The sequence below is a fragment of the Dermacentor variabilis genome, chromosome 2, assembly GCF_050947875.1.
Source record: "Dermacentor variabilis isolate Ectoservices chromosome 2, ASM5094787v1, whole genome shotgun sequence".
NCBI classification, from domain to species: domain Eukaryota; kingdom Metazoa; phylum Arthropoda; class Arachnida; order Ixodida; family Ixodidae; genus Dermacentor; species Dermacentor variabilis.
Window position 1 is genome coordinate 119,696,651 of NC_134569.1, and position 27,083 is coordinate 119,723,733.

Here is a 27,083-nt window from a genome sequence, read left to right on the forward strand (position 1 = left end):
TATATATATATATATATATATATATATATATATATATATATATATATATATATATATATATATATATATATATATATATATATATATATATACTTAGAAGACAAGAGCTTCAAAGCTCCCGTCCCCTGGTTTTGCCGGGAGTCGCGCTATCGCAGTACAACGGACGTCAATAATCTTTAGCCGGAATGAAATGTACGAACCCGGCGGAGCTGCCGAACCTCACGATTTCTGGGAAAGAATCGCGAGAAAAATCCGAGCCTTGAGCGTCGAAGCTCACGCTCAATATATGGCATTTCATAGTACGAAGAAAGCTGCAGCAGTAACTGTTGGATCCTGGCCGCAAAGTGCGGTCAGTTAGGAAGAAAAAGTTGGAAAAAGGTCTGATGCCGGCCGCAACAGTGATGCGAGGAAATCATTCGATTTTCTCGTCTTCTAATTCCACGGCATATGACCGAGTATGCTCAGACCCGACCGACCAAGCACGACTGAATTGTTGCGCGCGCAACGAAGCCAGACGACGAAATAAGCGCTGCGCACGAGGTATCGTGGTTACGCAGAAAGGCGAGTTGTTTTACGTGTGTCGTTAGAAAGAAGGAAGGCCACTCTGGCGTGTGTGCGTGGTGATGCCAACTCGTGCTCGCACTCCAAACTGCGGCTCGCAGCCCAGTGCACGCGTACGCGGCCGGATTGGATTCCGAAAGGTAAACCTTGCCTTCCACCGGCATATATGACGCACAGCGATCGAACTGTGGGAGCCATTTGAAGGCGAGCAAGTATATACGCTGCGTTCGACACGTTCACGCCCGCACAACCGCGCGCATGCATACACCCCTTCGCGTGCAGCCGCTCCTATTGTTCCTGGATTCCCGGGACTGGTTCCTTCGGCCCGCGCCTGCGTGATCGCGGCCGATTGGCCTCATATATATATGCGGGCGCGAGTCTCTGCGGAGAGCGGCGCGGGGCCGCGATGGGAGATCGGCGCCGCGCTTCACGATCGAGCCATGCACGGCTACAGCATGGGCAGCGGCAGTGCATGATTCGCGGGCGCCGAAAGGCCCACGCAGCTGTGCCACGTTTATAACTTTCATAAGTTTTTTCCCAATCTCGGCGATCGCGACTCGCCGTCGTGTATAAACGCCGCATCCGTGGAACGGCGCTGAGCTGCTTAATACCTATAGCGCACTACCGGTCCATCGGTTTGCAGCAGTCACAGATCGTGGCAGACGCGGCGAGTGACGAGGTCGAAGGAAAATCGCTGTTTTATTTTAGATGGCACCGCTTTACTCCACGCAGCAGTCACCACCAACACAGTAAGCCCCCGACATGGATTTTCCTTGGCCGACCGCGGTGAAAGGTTCGGCGTAAAAAGGCGCGAGCTCTCAGCGAGGTTCCAGTCTCGTTCGCGATCACCGCTGTGGTCATAGAATAAAGAACCGACTGTGGTGCCCACCAAGGACGAGCCTCCCAAGCGAGGCCTTAGCACCGCAGCGATCCGCGTGGCTCGACTTTCTCATCGCGTCATCGATCACAGCGCGTTATGAATCATTCAGGCGAGAAACGAATGATCCTATACACAGCAGGAAAGAAATGATGCAACGAAGTGAGCTACGAGAAATGGTTAGCAGATGCAGACGCGATCTTGGACCAGGGCGCATGACACACACGCTGTGACATTAATTACGCAATGCTCCATAATCCCTTCGTAGCTTTCGACTTTATGTAGGCCACATAAGGTGCGCGAATCGATCAGCCAATTCTACGATACTTCATTCGAGAAGCGTGTGGCGCGTCATGTGCACGTAGCGCCTCCGACGGTTTCCGCGTGAACAGGAACGGCACCCCGGCACACAGACGAGTTTGTCCTATAGAACGTGCGCATCATACACAATTTAAGGCGAAAGAACCGCTGCATCTTCAGCTTCGTTTCACGACACGGATAGATCACTGTGGTGGAACAGGAGGTGCCGATAGACAGACGGCTGGTGTATCGGAAGTCTGAGTGCCATATCAGCCTGCCTGCACACAGACGAAAACAGGAAGTGTACAACGTGTGCACGTCCGAGTCTGCCGTCTGCGCACTCTGTTCGAGAGAGAATGTGCCCGGTGGGCCGCACTCCGAAAGCAAGCGCGACAAGCTGCTACATGTTTCCGGAGCAGATACGAAAGCGTCTTTCGTGCCAATTTGTTGCCACGAGAGACATTCGGCAGGCTTCGGCGTGCTTTATGCGTGCGGTTCGGCTTTCGCTTTTGGCCCAGTCATATGTGTGTACACGATCGCTGCTATGCCTCCGCCATCCTGCTACTCTGTAAGCGGCGCTGTATAGACACACACCACACATATAGCTACGCGTTGCGGAGAAAACCGCGGTAATGCATATACGGCGTAGTTTCCGGAAGTACAACACAAATATACAATCGCGCGTGTATGCGAGTCAGCGAAATGGGCTAACAAAAATATATAAAAAAAGAATGAACAAGAAATAAATGCGGCGGCGAACAGCCTCGTAAGACCTAAGACCAGAGTCTCGAGGTGCGGCGGCTGAAGTAAGCTCCAAAAATGCGTAAAGGAACACAAGGAAAGCAATAAACAGAAGAAAACAGAGGCGGATTCCACGAACACGCGACGGTGGAAGCAAGATGGACCGCCCTATATGCCGTTCGTATCTGCGCACTCGTGCGCACAGCCGCGCACTCTCTTTCTCGCCGACGGGGAGCGCACCCCCGACGCTGCCTGCACCATTCCATTTTGGGATCGAGGTGCGCTTGCCGGGGCAAAAGCGCAGGCGCGCTGTCCCTGGCTGTGCGCGTCCCCATCGTCGCTCGCAGAGCGCGTCCGCGCAAGAGAATATTGAGTTGCGAGACTACGTCAACCAGCCGGAAAGAAGAAGGAAAAAATATATATGTACATCAAGGATATAAAACCCGAAAGTGCCGTGTGCGTATACCATGCATCAAGCGACCCGGCGAACGCACAAATCGCGCGCCTTGTTTAGACGGGGCGTGCGCGCTCCTTTTTCGGCACCCCTGCGACGAACCCCGGCGCGGCTTTCGTCGCGGGGCGAGGACCTCGGCCTTCGGGACTGTCGGCCCCTCTCCAGCTCGCTTTCCTATAGGCCGTCTCACGAAGTGTATATAGCGTTCATTAGCCGCAGCCCCGCCCGCCTTGATCGCGTATATGCGCTGGGATACGCGCAACCATCGACGGAAGTGAGTTAATGAGTTCAGCAGCATGGCCCGCGTTTGTTTTCGTCCTCGTCCGTCGACGGATGCTATACGGCGCGTTCGCCCCGTGATAAAGAGCTGACGGGTGAGTCTCGGCGGGCCATCGCTCGGTGATTCATGAACGTTATAACTTCATTATGAGAGGCCAGTGGCTTTAAGCGTACACACAACAGCCGCGGGGGAGAATTGATGTCCTCTCTCTGTCTTAAATGTGCTTCACAGATACGAAAACCTGCGCATCAGTTGACCAACCTCATCTGACGGAAGCTTGCAACCACTTTATTTTACATTAAGTCATTAAGTATACAGCGTCAATGCAAGTAAATTATATTTCAAGCATCGGTCAGATATCACTGAGAATAGAATATATCATCAGACATAAAGATTATTATTATTATTATTATTATTATTATTATTATTATTATTATTATTATTATTATTATTATTATTATTATTATTATTATTATAGTCTAGCTACTTTTTTTCGTCCACTTTCATCTCCTTACTCTTTCTACACTCCAGTTGAAACTACAAATAATTTCCCTTATGCTTTACTTGGCTTCATTATCTGTTGCTTTCATGTGGTTATAACTAACAAAATTCGGGTCCTTCGGTTCCCATTTTTCTCGTTCAGATATACAGTAGAGTACACAGGAAAGCTATATCACTGACGTTGATAATCAACCTAAATTTTTAACTGAAAATCGTCTCTATCTCCTTCTTCCAGCACAGGGTAGCAAACCTGACGTAAGTCTGTCTGTCTGTCTGTCTGTCTGTCTGTCTGTCTGTCTGTCTGTCTGTCTGTCTGTCTGTCTGTCTGTCTGTCTGTCTGTCTGTCTGTCTGTCTGTCTGTCTGTCTGTCTGTCCGTCCGTGTATTGTGGGGACGTGTCTACCTGTACTTCGACCGTCGCCCTCAAGAATGACAGCGTGGGACCATAAACAGACAAGGTTTATCTTCTTCCAGCGAAGCCAGCCAACCAGGCCAGCTCTGACCACTGGGCGTTCTGAGAGCGCGCACCAAACCTCGGGCCATCCTGCGCCACGGGAAGTACTTCTACCAGCAGCTGGCGAGAGGCGCCCCGCATGCACAATCTAATATGTAATCTTTTGGAGAAAATATTTTACCGTGATTCGAGACTGTTTTTGTCATGCTGTCAGCACTTTATTTGAGGCTCGCGAACTCATAGTTTCAAGTCCTCAAAAAGACACATCATTTGCTTCTAATGAAGCGTACCATATTCCGGCACGTATATGGGCTGCTGTAAACAGCTGTGCGCGGCGTAGACTGAGCCAGAGTGCAACTCACACAGCGACCGGGATTTCAGCAAGGGACGACTCAGACGCCCACATTTCAACGGATGAAACCATGAGAACAGCAAAACATTGTTCCTCTCACCAATAAGCGGAAAAACGTCAGCCTTTCCTGCTTCGACAGCTGCCAGCAAAAACAAGCGCTGCCTTCCGCTCGCCTCGTTTCACGGTCGCAGGCATGCACTTGACTAACGGTTTGTTTGCTTGGCCCTGCAAGACGGTTGAAGGAGCCCTTGGAGCAGCTTCAAAAGTAAATGCGGGAGGGAGAGAGAAAAGACAGCAGGTTCAAGGCGCCCCCGAGTCTAACATCCGTTCAGCCGGAACACTTGCTAACGTGGGTGTTTCGACTCGACGGATCCACTGACTCGCTAGCTTCACTGGCTAGCGGATGTTTGATTTAAAGCGTGCATCTTGCTCGTCGTCGTCGTCGTCGTCGTTGTTGTTGTTGTTGTTGTTGTTGTTGTTCCTTACTAGGAAATCGGTGGACATTCGCTCGGCCTGTATACTATGGTCCATTTTACGTTTACATGCTGACGCCTCGGTGGCAGCACCTGGTCTAGCGAACGCTTTTGGCAGATATTCACGAGGTCGGTATCGATAGATCTGCCGTCACAGCGGGATAACAATACTCAGCAATACAAGTGCCTTCACATCACGTTTTATTGACCGCTAAGTTCTTTGCAAGGCAACCTGAAACGACGAACTCGAACCTGAACACGTACCAACTCAAATATGGCAGCTACGATATAACAACCATATTTTGTTAAGCCCAACCCCTCAAATGTACGTTCTCATCCCCTCCCCCTTCCGCCACTCCCCAAGTTGGCCGAAATGTAAAACATATTTCAAGGTACAAGCAAGGAATATGATGTTATTGCAGAATATCTGGGAATTACGATCAAGCGATAGATAGATAAATCCCGCGAAAGGCGAGGACGTTAACCGGACGATGAATATACACTTTTTACCCTGCACTGGCAAAGAGGCAAGGGGAGACAGAAAGATAAAGAAATGTCCTGCCCATGTCGAAGAGAAAATTACAGTGTTCGTGAATTGCTATTCGCTATCGTAAAATTTCTGTATGGTCAGTCGCTCAAGTTAGCACTTGACAAAAATTACTTCGCGTCGCCGCTCAAGAGTTCCGTCCATGCCGGTGTCGGTATCACAAGACAGACAGCCCTCGTTTCATTTTTTGATCGAGCCTGTTTGCGGAGCTTCATTTTCCGAAAGGCTACACTACACCGACGTCTCGAACTAAACTATCATATGTTCGGAAACAAATAAGGCCCCGTTTAGATTCACTAAAATACTTATTTCTGGCTCTTGTTCTTTAAGAAGAGAGAGCAAGCGCTAAATTCGAGAAAAAAAAAAAAGGAAACGATTGCGCGCAACAATGGCTAAGCCTATGCACTATTTCAATCAGCAATGCCCTGCTCAATGTCAGTTAGATATATTTTGTACGCGCTGGAAATGGCCGTTGTGTTCTTTCTGCGCGTTGTGCAATAAACAGCCGCCTGCGACTCGAACTTCGAAGGAATAGTGAACGTGTCTGCACATTTGTGACGCATCCCTTTAAAGGTTGCTTCTTCACACTGAATATTTCTGTAGGGAGAAGCCCACCTCTGCAATTTTGCTTCAGTATAGCACGGATCACCCAGTATACCGCAACTGTAAATGCGTTCGTGTAAACAAAAACGTTAAGATGGTGACTGCACGCATTGTTATATGTATAGGGACACGTCAAGCAGGACCGATCGAACCAAAGGTTATCTATATTTTCGGACAGACATTCAACAAAACGCGCACCGTCGGACCTCTTGACGGGCGCCATCAAATACCCCTCAGGAGCCTCAGAAAGAGGCGTTTCGATGTATGGTAGCTAAAATGCACACATTTAGGTTAGTTAATAACTTTTGAGGTTGCCTGGAATACAAAGCGAATATCAAAGTCATTGGAAGCAATCAGGAAGTTGTAAAATATATGGGCCGTAGAAATGGAGGCAGGGGAAGCGTCACCGAAAGCACATGGATAGTGCACAACGGCAGCGCGCCACAGGTTTCGAAATATGGATTTCCCATCTACATTATATGGAAGGACAGGGCAAAAAGCTGGCGCAGGTTTTTTACAAATTTATTTCTCTGTCACTGTACATCTCAATTTCTACCGCGAACGTTCGCAGGCTTTGTAAGGTAAACATCGGTTCACGTTTCTTTTTTTCTTTTTTCGTGCTTCTTCTGAACGTCGCCCTTCTGCCCGAATTTTATCGAACTCATTCGCGCGTACAATATTTAAGTTGATGGGCCATTAGTGAGCGACTAGTGGGCGATGAGAGCTTTGGATCTGTAGCGAAGCAACTGTCGTAAGCGCCTACGTCTCGCCATTCATCTCCCATCCGTCCCCCCACCCCCCACTCGTACTCCTCCTCCGACCTCTGCATGTCCTTCTCAAGAGACGACGAAATCAAAAGCATCACGTGCACGTCTGAGCCCACGCAACTTATACGCACAAGGCCATGTGAACTCAGGCACGCGTGCGCAATAATTGGTTCGCGAAGATTTGCGCTACGCTGTTGCGCGGTCCGCGCGGGCATCGCCACTTACGTAACAACCCCGCGGCGGGCACTTCACAAAAGGCGGGGGCCCGTCCGACCGACTAGCTAGGTCCCCGCGATATACCGAAGGGATACACACACGCCGTTTTAATCGGCCCCTCGACAAGGACACGACCCACTGAGCATGGCAAGAAGACCGAGACATTATGTTGTGATGTTTTCCAAGCCGGCGTGGTATACATAGAATAAATTAATCGACAAGCGAAGCGCCGATCTACAGAAGAAACAGCGTGAAAGCGAAACCGAGTATCAACCGCGACGAGTCTCGATCCGCGGTGAGCTCTCGTATAGAGCGCGCGCGGGCGTGTTTTTTACACCAGCCGAGATTACGTAAAGGAGAAATCTGCGCTGCACATGCAACGAGTGCGCGGGGTCAGCTTACAGCCCGTGGCGTCGCAACTCTGGAGCCGTTGAAGCGGCGGTGCCAGCGTGGAACGCGCGGCTTGCGCAGAGGCGGATTGGCGATAAGTCTGAGCTGGAGGCGCGTGCAGATATATGATCGCTGCGGGAGAAGAAAGGGTTGGCCGCGAAGAAAAAAAGAAGAAAAGAAAAATAAAGATCACGTTAAGGAGAAAAGGTGGTGGCTGGCGCTGCTTAAAATGCAACTCGTCGACACCTCCCCGCAGATCCGGATCCCGATCTCTCGAGACTGTACGTAGACATATCGCGCGAGCGCATTCCGCACACGCCTGCGGCAAAGCTCGCCGATGAGGCGAAAGACTGCCACAAAGCCGAGCAGTGGGTCTATCGGTGAGAGTCGCGCCAAGATGCACACTCCTTGTCTCTTTCCTCCTCCTGTTGTCACGCTCTCTCTCTCTCTCTCTCTCTCTGAAGAACCGAACTCTCTAACCACATGCCGGTTACCCATACACCGTGTGCCACTTTCCAACCAGTCGATTTGCCGCGCTAATCTGTAAGACTAACTTAAAGGAAATCCTTCCTTACGTAGAAGGAATCTAAATACTCGCTCGGTGTTACGGATGCCCTTAATACGCATAGGCGGCAGCGTACTATGTTGCATAATACAAGTAATCTCCTTCATCGGTCAGCTGTATATACGTGTAACAGTATATGACAACGCCCTTGCCTTGCGTTAACCTATATAGTGCATATAACTTCAGTCATGAACATGTAAAAATACATGACGTAGCCTAATGTACTTTAACGTGTTTATAACAACATTAACGAGTGCTGCGTAGGACGCCGTAGAGGCGGTCGACGGGGAATTTCGTCGAATTCTGGACGTGACCGTTTTCGCAGCGTGTGTCTGTTTCAACAGCAGTCTCCGGAATCGGGTTCCCATAGACCGCAATTTTGAGCGCGGCACACCGTATACTAGAGTTGTGCAGGAGCCTTGGCTATAGATGACACTCCTCAGATCCAAATATTTCTATCCTCCACGCTCAGACTTCGAAAAAGAGAGAGAGAGAGAGAGAAAAAAAGGCATGATATATTTGACGCTTACACATAACGCGTTCCCCTTTATGGGCGTATTCAGGTCACGTAGGTATATGTTTAAGTTCCTGAGACATCGAGGTTTCCTCAACAAGAAGAAACGCTATTTCAAATCGCACGAACAAACAAATTTATAGCTCACGTCTCCCAAATTTTAAGTATCACTGAGCCTACTCGAAGTGCTGTCCTGCGACATGCACATATCTGTGGACTTTTCAGCGGTACACGATTTATACGCTCCACACACGGCGTCATAATACGCTCAACGTTTCATTAATTCGGCTCTGTCTTGCACTATACAGATCCTCGCATCTGAAAATTTTTGCATTCAGCAAGATCCGCTGTCACTGAATGAAATAATAAATGAAACAGTCAATGGGAGTGATGTCGTCAGCGCATACAACTCCGTCCATATTTGCCTCGGTAAATAGTAGTAGCAGGACAGACAGGACAGGACAGATAGTAGCAGGACAGAGACGTGCTCCTCCGGCCACCAACATCTTTCTGTCTATTTCTCTCCTATATAGCTAGATACGTTTCCTCTCGTTAAACTTCTTTCTTTCCTTCTCATAATCTCTCTGCCCTCGTACAGTTTCCTTTCCGTTTGATCCACCCCTTACGATTTTTCCTCGGCGATTTCAGAAACGTGTCAGTGTGCGATCGCTTAAATGCCCGTATTTACGCGTATATAGCACATGATGTATGCCGCAACGCGCCCACCTGTTTTGTCTGTATCCTCTGTTATTGTTGTTTTTCTTTTTCGCGGCAGCCGGCACAGCAGCAATTCGAGGCCTGCGCCCGCTTGCTGCTGAAAGCCCTGAAACTGGACGCGCGTTGACGCCAATGGATATGATTTAAAAAAAAAAAACTATGAGGAATAAAAAACAGAACGATGCGAGCAGCGCCAACAGGACTAGACGAGTGTTTTGCAACTCTGGAATGTTTCAAATGCTTTCAGCTACTGCCCGCAGCTTACTCCACGCGCGGCGAGCGTTAGACACGGCACGGAGAAGTCTGTCGGTAATGGCCGACTCCCCCCCCCCCCCCTTTATGCTAATCGACCATTCTTTCGACTGCTAGTGCGTGGCGTTCTCAAGGTATCTGGCCGCGGGATGCGAGCGCCGAATCCTCTCGCAGTCATTCTTATAACTCGGCTGATGCACGCAGTAATAAAAACGGTCGTGCTCTTAACTGCTGCCAGGTCACTGGGAGTCGCAGGTTCGCAGTATCGACAACCTGCACAGGGTGACGTCACCAACATGAGGCGAGGCGGCCGTTAGCATCGACGCAGACACAAACAATTTAGACAGTGCAAAAGTGCTCGCGTATTTAGATTCAGATGCATGCTAAACGACACCACGTAGACAAAATTAGTCCAGATTCCTACATGCAGTATCTCTGATATGTAGTCCCATTGTCATTGATTTGGGACGTTAAACCCCTCGAATCAACGAATACTATTATTCAAGGGGCTGAAGTGCGCAGTGTCATTGTGCTCTTTTTGCCTGCCCTGTAGCTCGCCATGTCCGCAAACATGCTGCTTCTCCGTACGCGTATATATATACGCAAACATTGTTTCTTTCGTTGCGTCTAGCTGTTAGCAAGAGTTCAGAAACGATAAGCCGCCAGGCGAGCGACACCGAAGGTCACTAGTTTCTATGCTCTTTAAGCAATTAAATATAAAAGCTTGCGTAACACATTGCGGACTATGAGAGACGCTGTATATATAGCGTGCATGACTTTGCATTTGTATCGACCCACCAGGTGATTCTGTAAGGTGCATTCAAATACTGGGATTTTTTCCGCTTTAGCACAGCGGCCAAAGAACGAATTTGCAACCTGTCATCATTTTGCGCGCGAAAAAAAAAACGCGCTTTCCGCTTGTATATGCTATAACGGCTCACATCCGCAGGCATCCGATATTATAATATCGGATGCCGTACACCTGCGCGTCCAGACGAGCGCGAGATTTCACAGATCGTTGAAGCAGCTCACATGCTACATAGCGCTACAGCGCGTAATTCTGGGCACACGAACGATAAAACACAATACAGTGTAGTGTGCACGGTACTCAACATCTAAGCTTGCCGCGGGCAATGCGGCTTCTCCTTGTGACATAGCGAAAGAAGCCGTACAAGTTAGGGGCGCGCTGCACGTAAGCGCGCGTAATACCGTGCAATATACGGCGGGTCGTACACAACGAGAACCACGCTGCGCCAAGTATAAGAAGTCCACGCACATAAGCGCCTGCAAGACTGCAGCGGAGCGTTTTTTTTTTTCTTTCGCAACGTGGCCGAGGCGCAGCGTGCATCGCCGCCGCAATTCGACGCGGGCATTCCTTAACGTGCCTCTGGGAGGAAAAAGAAAAAGAAAGAACAAGAAACAATCGGCTCTTCGGCGAGAGCTAGCTCGACCGGTATGCCGGCGGCAGTAGCCAGCGGCTACCACAGGCGCGTTAATGGACTGTATAACGGCTACACGCGGTTTATATACGCGGACCCTTGTGCGGCGACCGCAAGGCGACGCAGTGATACGACGCGCGATACGTAGGTGTCGCAAGCGGTCAATGCGAACCGTGGCGCTCAGGGCGAATGGAGACGTCATCCGTGGAATGCCACAAGAGAACTGTCCACGAGGAGGTGGGACACAAAGCGAGGAAGACGATGCATGCACGAACCGCCTGAGGGAAACGAAGGAAGCGAGGAGGAGGGGCCAGACAGAGGAGGGACGGAGTTAACGGAAGGAAGCAGATGCACGCGTGGCGTTTGCAGTGGCGACCAACGACCTTTGTGCAAAGCGACGAGCCATATGCACCATGCCCCCCAGGATGTCGCGCGGCTGCGTGCGCTACTCCGCACCTGAACCAAACATTATTGCTACTTTTTTATGTGAAGTGAAAAAAAAAACATAAATAAAAGATTCAGAGATGGGCATGGTAAATACTCCGAGTCGGGATCCACCTGACCTACCGAATGAAACGCGGTATATCCGTCGTGTGCGCTTCAGGGTGTATACTTGCTGCGTTGTTTATCGCACATACGTCACGGAACGCTGTATACAAGCTACAGGCGCCACGCGTATGGTCGTACCTTTCGCCATATTAGCTATATACAAGTTGTTTCACGTAACTTGAACCAAAGATATCTTAAAAAGTGGTTAACCGCAGCTGAATGAAACCAAAACGGCATGTAGTTTGCCGTCATGCGGCGGCAAACCATATGCCAGCAAACCAAATACGATAGCGCATGAGTGCAGTCACGTGGTTTTATTTGATATTTCGCGGGCTTTCTTTAAACGCCGAAAAAATCACTACGCAGTACGGTTGCGATAAAAAAAAGATGGATCGGTCATTTTTGAATCCCCTCTACCACGCAACGAAACGCACTTCGTCCTATAGAGTGAATATTTAAAGAAAATGCATAACTAATCTGAGTTAACTAATTAAGCGGAATATAAAAAATAATATTCTAAGGGGCCCCACATGGCGGCGAACCATATGCCGCCGGCTTCATTCAGCTGCCGTTAACCGCGTTTTTTTAAATCTTTGGCTCAAGTTAAGTGAAACACTCTGTATATAGTCTTGAACGAGATGCTTCCGTACACGAGATCACACGAAGTGTGGTGAAGGCCGGAGCTGAAAATGTTACGTTTCGTTCTGTGGGCCTGTTTAATTATGCCGTGTTATGACTGAGATTTGCAGTCGCGTCTGTTAAACCCAGCTGCAGAAGGCGTTCAATTCGAGCGAAGTGCTAAAGGCGTCGCGCATGTATAAGTGCACTGATTACTTCCATTTTAACGTGTAATTTCAACTTTAAGCAGCATTTAGTCTATAGCAGTCCTGAAAATTTATTTGTGATTACACATCTCGGGAATACTACAACCACATGCTTGGCACAATCCGCCATTTTTGTGGGCATGAAACTCATGTTCGCTGGACAACAACAACAATGAAGTGGTAGTCTTCGCAGTTGGAGAATTTCGCTGTCTCAGTAAACGAGTTCAAAGCCGAAAGCATCGCTGGAATCTGCTGCATCCATCTCTCTTTCTTTCGCCCGATATCTCTGCAAAAGTTATATATAGGATATGTCAGCCTACACGGCAGGCAGTGACTCTCAAAGATATTTATCCTTTATTATTTCGGCCAGTGATCGAACCAACGCTACCTCGCTATCAGTGAGAGTCTTTCGTTAAATAGGAAGAAACAACAGGCTCAGTAAAAGAAAATGCGGCTAGAAGATGGTAGACCGTGATCTGAAGAAAAATCACTGCAAATGATGCCGCAAGCGCACCACCCTAGCTAATATAACATGCATGCCGTTATGGATTGCTAAATCTGCTGCGGCGATTGCGAAGCAATCGCAACAGAACAAAACAGAAACATGAAAGACTCCGCATATAACACGAAGCAGTGCCCGGTACACGCGATCAACGAGTCCGAAAGAAAGGTCCACTTCGCGCCTGCGGGCATACGCCGACCTCCAGATGTAATGCCAAGAAGGAAAAATGAGTTGAGCTGTAAACAGAAACGAAAAAAAGGGAGAAAAAGAAGACGCGAAGATAAACAGGCGCGGCCGGCCGACACGTAGTCATCGTCGCAGCCTTGATGGCCGCGAGCGCTGACATCGCTTCAGATCCAGTTGTCGTGTCTCGTGGGTAGTGCCGAGAGTATGAGCTGCCAAGCCGAAAAACGAATGGAAACGCACCTCTGATCGGGCGAGACTCTCTCTCTCTCTCTCTCTCTCTCTCTCTCTCTCTCTCTCTCTCTCTCTCTCTCTCTCTCTCTCTCTCTCTCTCAGACGCCGAACACGCGTCCAGCCCGAACGATGGCGACCGCTTCGGCGCCGCTTTGTCGTAAACACGAAGGCGCGAATGACAGCATTCAAATTTTAGGGCAAGCTAGGGCCAGATCCTGATATACGAATGTATACATTCTACCACGGATAAAACCTGACAGCGCGCTTGGGGGCTGGCGTCATTATGACAGTAGACAGTGGTCAAAGTGTTGAGAGTAAGAGTGTAGACGTCCAACATATAGCAACAATTTCAGCTTGCACGTGCATGCTGATATTTAAAAACACACACACACACATTCTGGGGTTTTGCGTGCCAAAACCACAATCCGATTATGGGCGTGCACGTTATAGCGGGGGACGCATACCAGAACAATTTTTACCACCTGCAGTTGTTTAACGAGCACCCAATGCACGTTAAACGCATATATATATATATATATATATATATTAGTCGAAACCACAAACCTACAAACCTTAATAACGTTATCGCACTGTTTAAGCACAACGCGATTTTCATCAGCCACAAAGCGGGACGCGAGCCAGACAAGTAATTTCGCCGCGTAAGGGGTCGGATTACATGGGACGTCATTAACGGAGCCCATGCTGCAACGTCAGCCAAGTGCTTACTCAGAAAAAAAGTCGCGCTTTCCGGAAATGCTTGATTGCCTTAGTGCCCTAGTCTAAACAAGGACCCTGAGGGCAATTGTAGCCCCGTCGTGAGGGTTCTCGCTGACACACGAAACCGAGCACGCGCGTAAAAACGCGCCGCCTGCCACTACGTCTATATGAGATAAGCTTCGCTGCAACTGCAGGAAAGGCCGATGTACGAATTAAAGCGCTGAACACATTTTTTTAGTATAAGAATTCATATGGTATGGTGCGACTATACGTGCGCGTCATTCCGCGGAAAACACAGAGTTATGCAATATCTGGCGATTTTTATAGCACCTTCTTCTGACTGCACCACTCAAATTTTTAACGTCATTTCATGTAGAAATTGAAAAATCATTACATAAGTTTCCGAGTAACGCGTTACATGTGCACAAAATGTTAGTGAAAGACTACTTGTGCTAAATGTTACGTTCCGCATATCCTGTTTCCATAGTGGTTATTGTGTTCTTTCTGTGTTATTTTCTAAGCGTTGTTACCCAGTACAGGGCAGCCAACATGAGATATCCTCTGGTTAACTTCCTTGTCTTTCCTTTTCTCTCTCACCTTCTCTGTTGTTGATTCGTTAGTGAAAAAAGAATGGAAGTCATCATGTGTCATTACTTGTGTGCTACACGAAACGATGAAAGGGTTTTTTACAACTTTGTAGCGCCTTCATGCGAATGTGCCAAATACGTGTACCGTTTGTCACCAGGAAGGTGGGCCTCGTCAGGCAATGAACGTTTAGCCTACTCCACGAAGTGGCGATGTATGCTACCTGTACGATGTTCTATGTAGAGATGAAACTCAATAAAGTCAACGCCAAATCTTAATAAACAGAACTCGCAATATTAGCGCCTCCTCCGACAAGAAGTTCTCTGATGTGCAGCTTGGAGTGTGCACTCTCTGTCCTGAGGAGTTGCATGGCGCCACGTGGCCACTGCATCATTGCCATGTTAGGGTCACCAGCTGTAGACAGAACGATTTATTCTCGCATGTCTTGTAACAAAGGAGGCGCTGCAATGTGGGGTCTTTAGTTGAGTGCGTTAGCGCATGCGTAGATGCATTCATTGACACTTCGCTTCTTAATCGCTACCAGTTATAGTTTTTTCAGCAAAAAGCTTCTTCAGTGTTCCACCCTAGAAGGTACGCGACTGTACTTTTCGATATGCTCATCACAGTTCACTTTTTACCCACGTCCACGCGCTCACTCGCACTCGTCATTGGACGGAGCCCGCACCTCTCGATCTTTTCCGTACAGTAAAAATGACGCCTCGACGACACGTCACATGTGATCCTTCGTAAAGAAAAAGAAAACGCGAAATAAAAGAATCTGAAAAATCCGCATCCCAGCGGCACACGCGTGCACGCACGACGAGTTTTCGTTGTACAGCACTCGAGAGCCGAAACGCGCGCGCTCGCTTTCGTCCGCAACGGAGGGCCAACAGACACATCCAGTACAGGTCGCCCTGGCCACACCGGACCCAGGCGAGCGTGAACGTGTCCACACTCCGCGTGGCTGGCAACACGCCGCGCGAAAACACGGCCTCTCTCTCCGCGGTGCTTCGGAGGTGAAAGAAACAACGAGCGGGCTGCTCGCCCAGCGCAACCGTCCGCGTGCGGTTTGGCCGTCCGTGCACGTGCACGCGGAGTTCCGTGGATCGCGGACGCCGCGTGCGGCTCGGCGCCGTCGGCGACGGTCTGGCGACGACGCGCCGCCGACCGAGCATCGGCGGCAGCAAGCAGAAGTCAGCCGACCGCGACAGTCAACCGAAGCAAGGCGAAGAAGCACGGAGGTGCCCCATGAGTGCCTCGGAAGAGCCCACGTTGGGGTGCGGGACTTGTCCCGTGTTTGGAAGGAGCCCCGTCTCCCGAACCCATCATGTCAGTTTTGCTCGTATGCTTGTCTTTCGCCACTCACGGCGTTACGTGGAATTCCTATTTCTCGTTCTCTTCCCGTTATAGAAAGCGATAAGGAAGGTGAGTTTCGCCGACGCTAAAAAGAAAAAAGAAAGAAAGAAAAAGAGAAAACGGACTTGCCTCGCGCTGTCTCTGCTACGTGTCCACATCACTTAACACTAAAAACAAAGCGAGTGTCTGCAACTCATTTATGCAGGAAGAACAGATATGTGTCGCCTATTTGACTGTTTTTGAGAGTTTTCGTATTTTCCCCGAGTATGCCCAATAACAGAGAACGTGCCCCTCGTTATAACGAAACCAGTCGTTGTAAAGCTCTCGTTATAACTAAATAGTTTTATTCGAAGTATCATTTTATTCGAATTTGCAAGGCAAAAGTTAAAGAAAGTCCGAGACCACTATACTCTCCTCTCGAACACACTGGAATACACCGGTCAGTGTCGTCAGCATGTATGTATACAGGGCCGCCGACTGTTAGGCGAAGCCCTTCGTTGGTAATCAAGCAGCCCGGCAGTTCACTCAGCTTAAAGCAAAAAGTGGTATGGCGCGCACCTTACGCGGATTACCTCCTAATGAAAGATTAATCTGCAAGCCTTTATTCCTTGCCTAAGCTGCTATGTGGGCGCCTGAATACTAATTAGACGTTTCTCCTAAAGGTGTGTAACCCCGTACATGGCGCTTTAGTAATGCGCATGCGCTCACAGGATAATAATGCCAGCGCACGTATCGCGTGGTGCGTGTAAAACGACTGCCTCGACTATAGTTCGCGCACGAATGCAGGAAGGCGTCTGTGCAGCGCGAAATCAGCACACGTCAATTCGGAGTAACAGACTTGGTATAAGCCATTATTGGCCGCTACTAAATATCGCGGTCACGAATCACATCGACGGCTGCGTAGTCAATGCTTCAACAGAGAAATTACACGGCGGCCAGCGACCGGGGTATACTGAGATTTCGTCCACGCTTGGTGAAGGAATGAGACCTGGATTACACCGCAGCCGTTTGTCGACGCTCTGAGCACCGAGCACGTACACTAACGACCAGTTCTGAAATGCTACGCTAAAACGCAACCGGTATATGCCCCGACCGGAGTCGAGTTTCCCTCTAGACTCCCCCATTTCACTCACGCGAAGGAAAGGCTCAGGAACGAGCCTCTGGGCAACGACGCCGAAAATGTAAGAAGAAAGAGACGCGAAATCCGCCCAAGGTTATAAGCGCGTCCATGTAGTTGCGTTGTGTGGCGCATGACTCGCGCCCGGCGCTTGGTGACACCACGTGTTTTCTTCGACGCCGTCGTCTCGTCGGTTGCGTCTACATGGGGGGGACCTTGATGTCCAATCGAGCATCACCGTCACACGCCAGTTGGCTCCGCCGCCCAAGCAGAGCGCGTGCGTCGTTTTACACTCCACCATGGAGGTGACACCTTTTCTCCTCCGGTGGCCGCTCTCTTTAAAGGGAAAAAAACTAAAAGCGCTCGCCAGTATGTGGACACGGGAGAACATGTGTCCGCGGGAGCTAGCTGGACCTCAACACGAGAAGCGTCAGAGCGAGAAAAGGACCTTTGTTGAAAATGGCGAATAATCAGCGCGTGAATGTTGCGCTCGCTCGCCTCCCCGTCCCTCATATATGGCGAAAGGCTTTTCGAGAGCTATTCGTTTGCAAAATGGGAGCAAGGGCCGGAAGAAGACCGAACGACGAATGTCAGGTGTATCTCGGCGTTCACAACGGCCCTTGTTTCGCGGACTCAAGATCTTATTCGCCTCAGCGCTGCTGTTGTCAAGCATAACAAAGAAGGGTCGTTCGTATACAAAGTGCTATTTCCGTTTGCCAAGAAGTTCAACTGTCCTAAGCAAGTTGTAGATACTAAAGCTTCTGCTTCGACCGTATAGTATAGTGCACGTGCTCGAGGGCGTCCGCATGAGGGCGCTCTCGGCGAAGCTTCTTCATCGAACAAATTGCGTTTATAAAAGCAACTTCGAAAGGCGCATCGAATGGATCGCAGTGACCTCCTCCTGCCTCCAGAGACGTCGAGGCCGTAAGATTTCACGGGCGCCTTCTAGTGAGGCCGAACTTCGCCACCGGCGGCGGTCCAGTATGTAGTCTACAAACGATGCCGAGCGGTGATGGATTCGCTCCATTGTCACACGCCGATCCGCATTTCGGCCTGGCAAGCCGCAAATCCTAAACTCCGGAAGCAAACGCGCGCACACTCCTCAGTTCGGTTCCCCCAAGGACTCGCCCGCTTCGGCCATTGTAAAATTTCTCAAAGAAGTGATTCACGTCCGCAGCGTGTTCCGCTTTCGTCGCAACAGCAGCAGCGGCCACGCAGAAGGACGCCATCAGAGGTCGCCGGCCGCATTGTTCGCCGTCCGTGTCCCGCGCGCCGCGCATACGCGAGTTCTGACCCCACAACCCGAAATCAGAGCAGCCAGCCGATGCCCGGACCAGACGCCGCGCGAGTGGGCAGATGGCACGATGCATGCGAAAGAATGCGCTGCACTCATCTCGGCAGGCCTGTCTCTGTCACTGCAATTAGAGGCCCGGCGAACAAAAAACGCGAAGATGCATGCTGCCATTATCCTGTAGACTATAGAATGGTCGCGTCGCCGTCCGGTCCTGATGCGCGGGCGCGCCGTGCCGGGTCATTACACAGCGCGCATTAGTAAGGTCACGCGACCTATAGGAGCATAGCCAGCATATATGGGCTGTATAGAAGATGCCGTGGCACCGCCCAGACGAGCGCGGCAGCGTGTCATCGATATTAAATAAGACATCGCCAGAAGCGCAGGCAATTATGTGCTAAGTGACTTCAAACCGTGTATATGTGCGAGCTGATAAACGCAGTAAAAAGAATAGTACACATTCGTCCAGAGTCTATATATATAGAGAACGAAATTACGGCACTCCCTAACAAGCCCTTAGGTAGTAGAATATAAAAACATTTATTTGTGGCGATGCTTTGTCCACATCGTAGATATTTACGAGAAAAGCTTCAATTTACGCAGAAATAAATAAAGAGGCAAGTCGCGCGCGCGCGCGCTTTTTTAAATAACATTTATCTACCACCCTTTGCGACAGGATACAGGTCGTTATAAGTCGATACCACGCGGCTAGCGTATTCTTGTACATCCCACCGGTGCACACGCATGGCGCGCTAGTGGTTTCCTAACCAGCTTTCGTGCCAGGCTGCAGCTTCCATGCATGGGCACGTCCACATACAGCGTTTCTTTCTTTATATACATATAAGTTGGAAAACGCCAGCGCAATAATCGATATTGCATCACGTGGCAGCGTCCCTCGCGATGGTCTATAGAGCGATCACGAATGGTCAGAACTGTTTTTTGAACGATCTCTGGAAACGCCATTCGTTGGACGCAATTGTGCTTGCACTGCATGCGGAGTAGACATCACACCAGAGTCTGGTGCACAACGATATCCGCGGCCACTCCGAATCATCTCAGACAGCACTCGCCCGGTGTTTCACGAGCTCATAACGGATGCACTGCGCGGCGGGCAGCCACTGAATGCCGCGCCGGCTGGCTTCTGTCAAGAGCTGAAGTCGAGAGCCCCGCTGCAGGAGGCAGACGGCAGCTTCGACTCGCACGCTTGCCCGCGCTTGATCAACAGGGCGGCGGCTTGAAATGGACGGCTGCGTTCGCGGCTGTGCTGCGTCAATCTCTAACGCAACAATTAAGCAAGCAGCGCTTGGAGATTTCCTTTGCCGTTATTAATCTCCAACGCTTGACTGAGCCCCTTGGCAATAAATTCACGGGAGCCAGCAGTCTCGCGTTACGACGGTGCTGTTCATGCACACGACATTTCCAATAGACCTTTCTTTGTATTTTACCGCTAGTTTCGGCGATATACGGCGTCTGTCACGTTAAGGGTTGCATCGCATATATTCGCTCCAGCTTCTATACGCGGAGTTTCGGGTTTCGCATCGATGACGGATATTTTAGGTTCACGACATGACTTCCTCGATCTGGCGTGTGCGGCGTGGCGTCCCCAGTGCAGGGCTGCCAGAAGAGGCTGCTCAGCCAACTACCCCTGCCTTTCCTTTATCAATTTTACCTCCCTTTCCGGGGAGGGCACAAAAACATTTATCCGCTAATTACTGAATTACTCCACAACACTAAAACGATTCTCTTAATGTATATATCCTTGAGGATAACCAATAAGGGCTCCGGCTGTAGCATTTGCGGGTTGATGATTAATTACTCCACACGACAAAATGAGCTTCGTGACGGCTGCATGATGGTAAATATATTTACCTTTTCCCTAAGGTTTCGCGCACATTTTGAAACGAAAGAAAAGGAAAGGTGTATGTCGGAGATCTCGAAGTCTCATCTAAAAAAAAGGAAAGGAGCGTTTGTTTTAGCTGTCCCTCAAGTGTTCCTTCGCGTGCAAGATTCGGAGATTGCTCCGACGTGGGAAAATGCGCGATTGGCTGTTGTGCGCCTTGCACCGAAATTTGCATAGCGGCTTCACGAAAGTCGCGCAGTGTTTACGCCGGCGAGCTTAAAGGGGATGGTAGGGTACATAATAATTTTTTTAAAATTTTATTACTAAATAGTAATACACACTGTGCAGAGCAGAACCGTGCAGTGTCGAGCGCACAGGAGCGCTCGAAGCCATTAAAAAATGAGGCCAAGAACCGCGCCTCCTCTAGTATATAAGAATAAACATAAATTTGCGTTTATCTCAGTCACTTTTTCCACATTTTTCGAACTTTTCTGTACCTTTTCTGGAAAACTAGCCGTCCGATTACGCAGAAATTTTCTTAGTATTGGTGGCCGGCTCTACCTGTGGATTGTGAGCTACCTCAGCGGCCGTTTCGTTTACATGTCCACGCCTGACGGAGAGACTAACCGTCATCAGTTCCTCAGGGAGGAGTTCTCAGCCCAACATTATTTAATGTGGCACTGATTGGCCTGGTGAGCGAACTTTCACCTCACATCCACATCAGTGCATATGCAGATGACATCTGCATCAGGGCTTCTGGTACAACACGCCCACAACTACGTGCGAAATTACAACGGGCTGTGTCATCTACTTCACGATACATACGGCGTCAGGGTTTGCGCTTAGCTGCCGGAAAATGTGCTGTGGTTGCATTCACGCGCAAATCCGTCTGCCGCTACCCGATCTCCATTAACGGTGTCATAATACCTTATGTCTCCCACCACAGATTCTTGGGCATTATCATCGAGCGCGGTTTGTCATGGACGAGGCATGTTAATATGTTGAAGCAAAAAACTTAATCTGTTTTGCCATGTTCTTCGCTTCGCAACAGGCATGAAATGGGGCCCCACAGAAGGCTCATTACTAAGACTTTATCAGTCTCTTTTCGTAGGCTACATTCGATACAGCCTTCCGATACTCTCAAACTTGAGCATTTCCTGCTTACGGACATTAGAGAGCGTCCAAGCGCAGGCACTCAAAATATGCCTCGGGTTGCCAGAGGAAGCCCACGTATGCCCATTATCGGTATACCCGTCCCACGAACCACTTCGTGTGTATTTACGCTTACTGACACAACACCATTGCCATCCATTGACGTCGGTTCTACATGAGCGGCCGGACAGCAGTTTCACAAGTGCACTCCGCTGCCATCTACCCCACATAACATCAGGCTATGCCCTTTCATATATCACCCCGTCAAACCACCATGGGTGATGGTTCAACCTTCCGTATGCGTACATGTCCCCGGCATACTAAAGAAATCATTGGTTCCCGTCAGTGGACTACAACAACTTGCTCTCGCGTACATCTGGTCAGAATACCAGACATATGTTCATGTTTACACAGACGGCTCCGCGTCACCTAAGGCATCGACAGCAGCTGTGGTGATACCAGCCCAACAGATGACTCGAGGTTTCATACTAGACCATAATTCTACATCAACCGCTGCAGAGCTTGTGGCTATTCGGGAAGCGATTCGCCACATCTGCGGGGAAAGACCTCAAGAGTGGTGCATTTTCACGGACTCAAAACCCGCGCTGCAAATTTTGGGATGCTTCCTGCGCCACACCGCATATCAGGTTCTGGCACTGCAGATCACCGAGCTACTTTCATGCGCTCAAGAAAAACACCACCGCATAGTGTTCCAATGGATCCCGGGACACTGTGGGCTCGACGGTAATGAGATGGCCGATGCTGCAGCAAGACGCGCCCTCAGCAATGGCCTGCGAACTGTAGTGCCATTCTCCAGACCGGACATCACATGCCTCCTGTCGGAATTAATGAGGAGTGCGACGAGAAGATACTGGGCCCAGCCAGACGCTCGTCACGTCCGCCTTAAAAGGCTGGATCCCGATATGAAATTTCCTATTCTGCGTGGAATTCCACGCCCTCATACATGCCTGATACACAGACTGCGATTAGGCGTCGCCTTCACGCGCAAATATTTGCACATTATTGGACGTACAGGGTGGTTGCTTGAGCTAGTTGGTAATTCATGATCAAAAATAACGTACAGCGCGAAGGACAAGGACTGCGAAGACGACATACACAGCGCTGTGTATGTCGTCTTCGCAGTCCTTGTCCTTCGCGCTGTACGTTATTTTCGGACAGACTCCCCGGACTGTTCTGTGTGTGGCGCTGTAGAGACTATAGAAAATGTTCTCGTGGTGTGCCCTGAGTATGCGCTCGAAAGATTGACAATGGCAGATACATTGAGACTTTTACAAAATGGACCACTGTCGGAGGACCTCTTGCTAGGCCATGGCCACAGAGTTGGCAGACGACAGAGACAATGCGTGCACTTTCACGTTTCCTAGGTGACACGGGCCTGGATTCACGCCTGTGATACCAGTTGTGTAATGTGTCCTTCACTTAGTTCCTCCCATTATCATCCCCCATTGCGACCCTTTTTCTTCCCCTCTTCCCCTTCCCTTACGTAGAGTAGCAGGCCAGATGCTCCATTATCCGGCCGACCTCTCTACATTTTCCAATCATTAAAATACTTCTTCTTCTTCTTAGACTACACCTAAATCCCTTGCAAGTAGCACAAACCTAAAGCTTCGAAAAAAAAAATGTTTGAGTTAAAATTAAAAAAAAAATTTATTGGAGAGCATCTCTTATGGTACGTGAGAAGCGAGGGCAACAGTTCTTTTTTTCTTCTGAGATGAATGTAGGAACCCAAATTTTTTAAGGTTCAGATTAAAGCCACTATCAGGTGGAATTAGTGTGCAAAATTTCACGGTCATAGTATCGTTGGTTTCTGATAAAAGGTACATTTAATTTTGCTTCCCAGCCTCAAATCTGATTCTCAAGTACAAAAAAAAAAAATAGCAATGGCTGCAGTGAAAAAATACAACGTGACCAAAAGCATTCTTATCCAACACGCAAGATTTCACAATGAAATATGGAACAGTTGTTCAGATATAAAGCTGAAACCAAGATGACCCATTGGCCCTGCCATATACGCGATTAAAAGAAACAACGTTATATATTGTTCAAGGTCTTTTTTAGCACACACACACACACACACACACACACACACACACACACTATATATATATATATATATATATATATATATATATATATATATATATATATATATATATATATATATATATATATATATATATATATATAACGAGCCTACATCTTCCATACGAATCACCGACCAAACTTTGGGTATGGTCTAAAAGCGCGTTCGATCCAAAACTACGTGGCAGTACAGACAATAATATAAATAACACAAAGCTGACCTCGACAATATATCAATCACGTTGAAGCAAGGACATTTCGTACTATCATTATAAAAACGTGTTATAAAACTGTCGTGCGCAATTATACTGTCAGCGTGAGCATATGTGGATATTCGCGTTTGACACCTCAATTTTCCCGCGCTGATATTTACTAATCAGCGTTCTTCCACTCGGGGCACTAAGCTTCGACATAACTGGAAATGTGCCCCCGACGCTCGCTCGTTTGTGAAATGTAACAGAAGCACGTGATGCGCAAGATACTGTTATGCAACATATATTCAGGTGACAAACGCCAAGCATGACACGTGTTAAACGCAATTAAGGCGCATACGCAGGTTTTCTTTTCCTCCTCTTCGCAGCCACGGTTAGTGCAAGGACAGCACAGCAGCTGGAACATTGACGACGAGTATACATGTTTAACAGTGACTAAAGGCACCAGCCAAACCTCTATTTAGCGTCATATGAACACGAAAATGCCGTAGCCGAGATCCGTTTGTCCTTATTGAACGGTACAAGTCGACGGAGAGCGCGTAAACGTACTTCTGGGCAAAAAACAAACTTCGTATGTTGCGCTTTAACTGAAAGGGAAAAAAAAAGACAGAAAAAGAAAATGAAACGAGGAGGACGGGAAGGAGGAGGGGGTGAAGTGCGCAATTCTGAAGCATGGCTTCACTGCGAGACACATCTGCTTAGCGCGAGGTTGGTGGTGAAACTATACCATCTAAGCTTATTATTCGGCCTCTTCGGCCTGCACGATAGAACTATTCCTGTCAGGGCACGAAGAGCGAACAGCTCATGTGTCGAGAAAGAGTCCTTTTCTTCTTCTTTCACTGAGCAAACCTAGCTAAAGCATTTATTGATATGCAGCTCAAGACACACTGGAACCAAATCGTTCTCGAGATATAAGGTAGTTTTCAATATGCGCCGCGCTGCAAACAACACTGTGCAATTTCTTCGACTGAAAAAAAAAAAATGAAAACTGTCTTAGGTCGGACGGTGAGCAGCGGCTGACCGGCCGCAAGCGTTGCAACAAGCACTCGAAGCAGAAGCCCGCCGCATCCACGACGAAAGAACGCGCGCTCGCGCGCGTGTGCACATGTTGCTCAAACTCTTCGCACTCACTTGGATGCCATTTCTCCAACGTTGGGCGAGCGAAAAGCGTCGCAGAAAATCCGACAGAGTGGAATGGGTCACCGGGATGTTCTCGTCGACGTCGGCGACGATGTGTATGCGTCGTCGGAGCGGGAATACACCGTTATCCGCGTGCACAACTGCCACAGACGGCGACGGCAAACTTTTTCCCCCCGAGTCTCTCGCGCGTTCAACACGCTTTCCAACCGCCGAAGCTGCCGAAGCGCGCTCCTCACGCTGCGTCCAAAAGAAAGCGAAGCAAAAGCGGCGAGTCGTCACATGACCCGAGGCGCGCCCGGCGATTGGCCGACCTCCAGAGTGGGGCCCGGCGGAGAGCGGTGTAGGGGGCAAATTGCGCTGCCTCCGCCGCCGCAGCAAGAGCGACCGGACGGACGGCGGGAAAAAATAAAAGTAAAAAAAAGAAAAGAATGTCGAGCGCTCAAGTAAAGATCCAAAACTCGTCCGGCAGGTCTAAGGACCCTTAGCAAAGGGGGCGACGTTTCTTCCGTAAACCCAGCGTAACCCAAGAATGAACTGAGCGGTGCCGCCGTGGCTGACGCCGCGGGGAAAGCATTCTCGAGCGGGTGTTTCGCTGCGCCATCTACTCGCCGCTCCTATTAAAAAAAGAGAGAGAGAGAAAAGAAGAAGAACATAAGAATCTAATCGCCGCGTGCGGCGCCGTTAGGAAATCCCCGCAGGTTTGCCCGAAGTTCTAAAAAACCAAGTGAGTCAGTTTTCCGTGACTGTAATTGCTATGCAAAATAGTGTATATCATACAGTTTCTAAATAAATAGTAATATGAAACTCCATGAGTGTATATGGTATGCAGGTTCAAAACAAGCAGTCGTGTTCGCAGCCAATATCACTGATTTGCGATGAAGTGACGCAAGTATATTTAAATAATGAATTAACGTCATAACAACGCTAACATTATATATATATATATATATATATATATATATATATATATATATATATATATATCAGGGGCGTAGCCAGGGAGGGGGGCTTATGGGGCTTCAGCCCCCCCCCCCGAAATTTTTTCGTGGTGTCATGCGTCGCCGACTAAAACAACCCCCGGCGCCGGAAATCATGCTCGATTTCGCCTAGAATGTCCTTTTTACGCTCGAAAAGCGATTTTAGCGCGAACATTGCGCAATTGGGCTGGATTTCGCGGCAACGCCAACGCACCGGGAGCAACCGGGAGTCACATATCGTAACGCCCAAGGAGCTCCATCCGAGCACAAAGTTTCAAAGGCGTTTTAATGACGAGCGGGCTTGTCGCGGCATCTCGCGCAGGCCGCGGAATCTAGGGAGCGCTTGGATTTCAATTCTGAAACTTCATGGGTATAAAATTCTTGTAAACTTTTGATGCGAAAGGTGCATTGGCATTTCCAAAGTCGTGCTTTAGGTTTTAAATTCCGGAACATTGCGGATTTAATGTTATAAACATTTCACGCCAAAGGTGCATTGAGTTTTCTAAAAGAAAGTCGTACGTCGGACCATACAATGAGACAAACCAAGTCAGCACACTGTCAGACAAGTTTGCAAAGCACGCAGCGAGGTCCTAAGAGTCGAAGCGTTGTGGTGGTTCATCCGTGCCGTCATGTCAAAGAAAAGAATATCAAAATTTTTTTCGCCTGCGCCAAAGTATCCATGTCAAGACACTAAAGCCGCAGCAAATGTAGCTACGTTCTTATTCATTTTTCGAATTTGACTTTTATTCGCTAGTACACATTGAGCCTCTTCAATTTTCTTGTTCTCGCTAGCCGAGGGCTCCCAGAGCCCGCCAGAGCGCATGCGTTTTTCTCGTGTTGCTCCGACCACCGCGTGGCGCATTTTGGGGCGCATTCGTTTGTCTGACCGAGTGGATTTTCGCCTGGCAGAGTTTTGGACGCTTTCTTGCTAGCAGACGAGTAAAAGAAACAATTACTGGTCACTCGCCGCCATCACTGTGGGGACTCGACGGATTGCGACGCGTTCGCTTGAGCGCAATCTGTCCGGAAAGTCTTGTCCCGCCAGTGTAGGATGCCGAGGAGTATGCGTATGGTAATTCTCTGTGGGCCAATTGAGCGTCCTACGCTTTCTTCGATTTTCCTTCGGTAGCCACATGAGGTGCGCAAAGTAGACATTAGGTTGTGGCCAACATACTTTCCTTTGCGTTTTTTCATTTCGGTGCCCCCGCCCCACAATATAAAAAGAAATACATTGTTGCGGCGCAGTGAATTGCCGCATGGTAAAAGTTCGATTTCGTTACTTCTTTTGCGGAGGGTAAA

At 49.0% G+C, this 27,083-nt stretch overlaps 1 protein-coding gene across 2 annotated transcripts in view; it reads right to left on the reverse strand.

Moving 5' to 3' along the window:
* LOC142572620 (uncharacterized) overlaps positions 1–25,021 on the reverse strand; it is a 188,944-nt gene extending 163,923 nt beyond the window's left edge. Inside the window, exon 1 of one of the 2 annotated variants that reach the window (XM_075681861.1) lies at positions 24,799–25,021. In XM_075681861.1, coding sequence (XP_075537976.1) covers positions 24,799–24,809 — 11 coding nt within the window. In that variant the 5' untranslated portion in view covers positions 24,810–25,021. The remainder of the gene's footprint in view (positions 1–24,798) is intronic. The other variant, XM_075681862.1, reaches the window with a different exon arrangement.
* Positions 25,022–27,083: the final 2,062 nt, after the last annotated feature.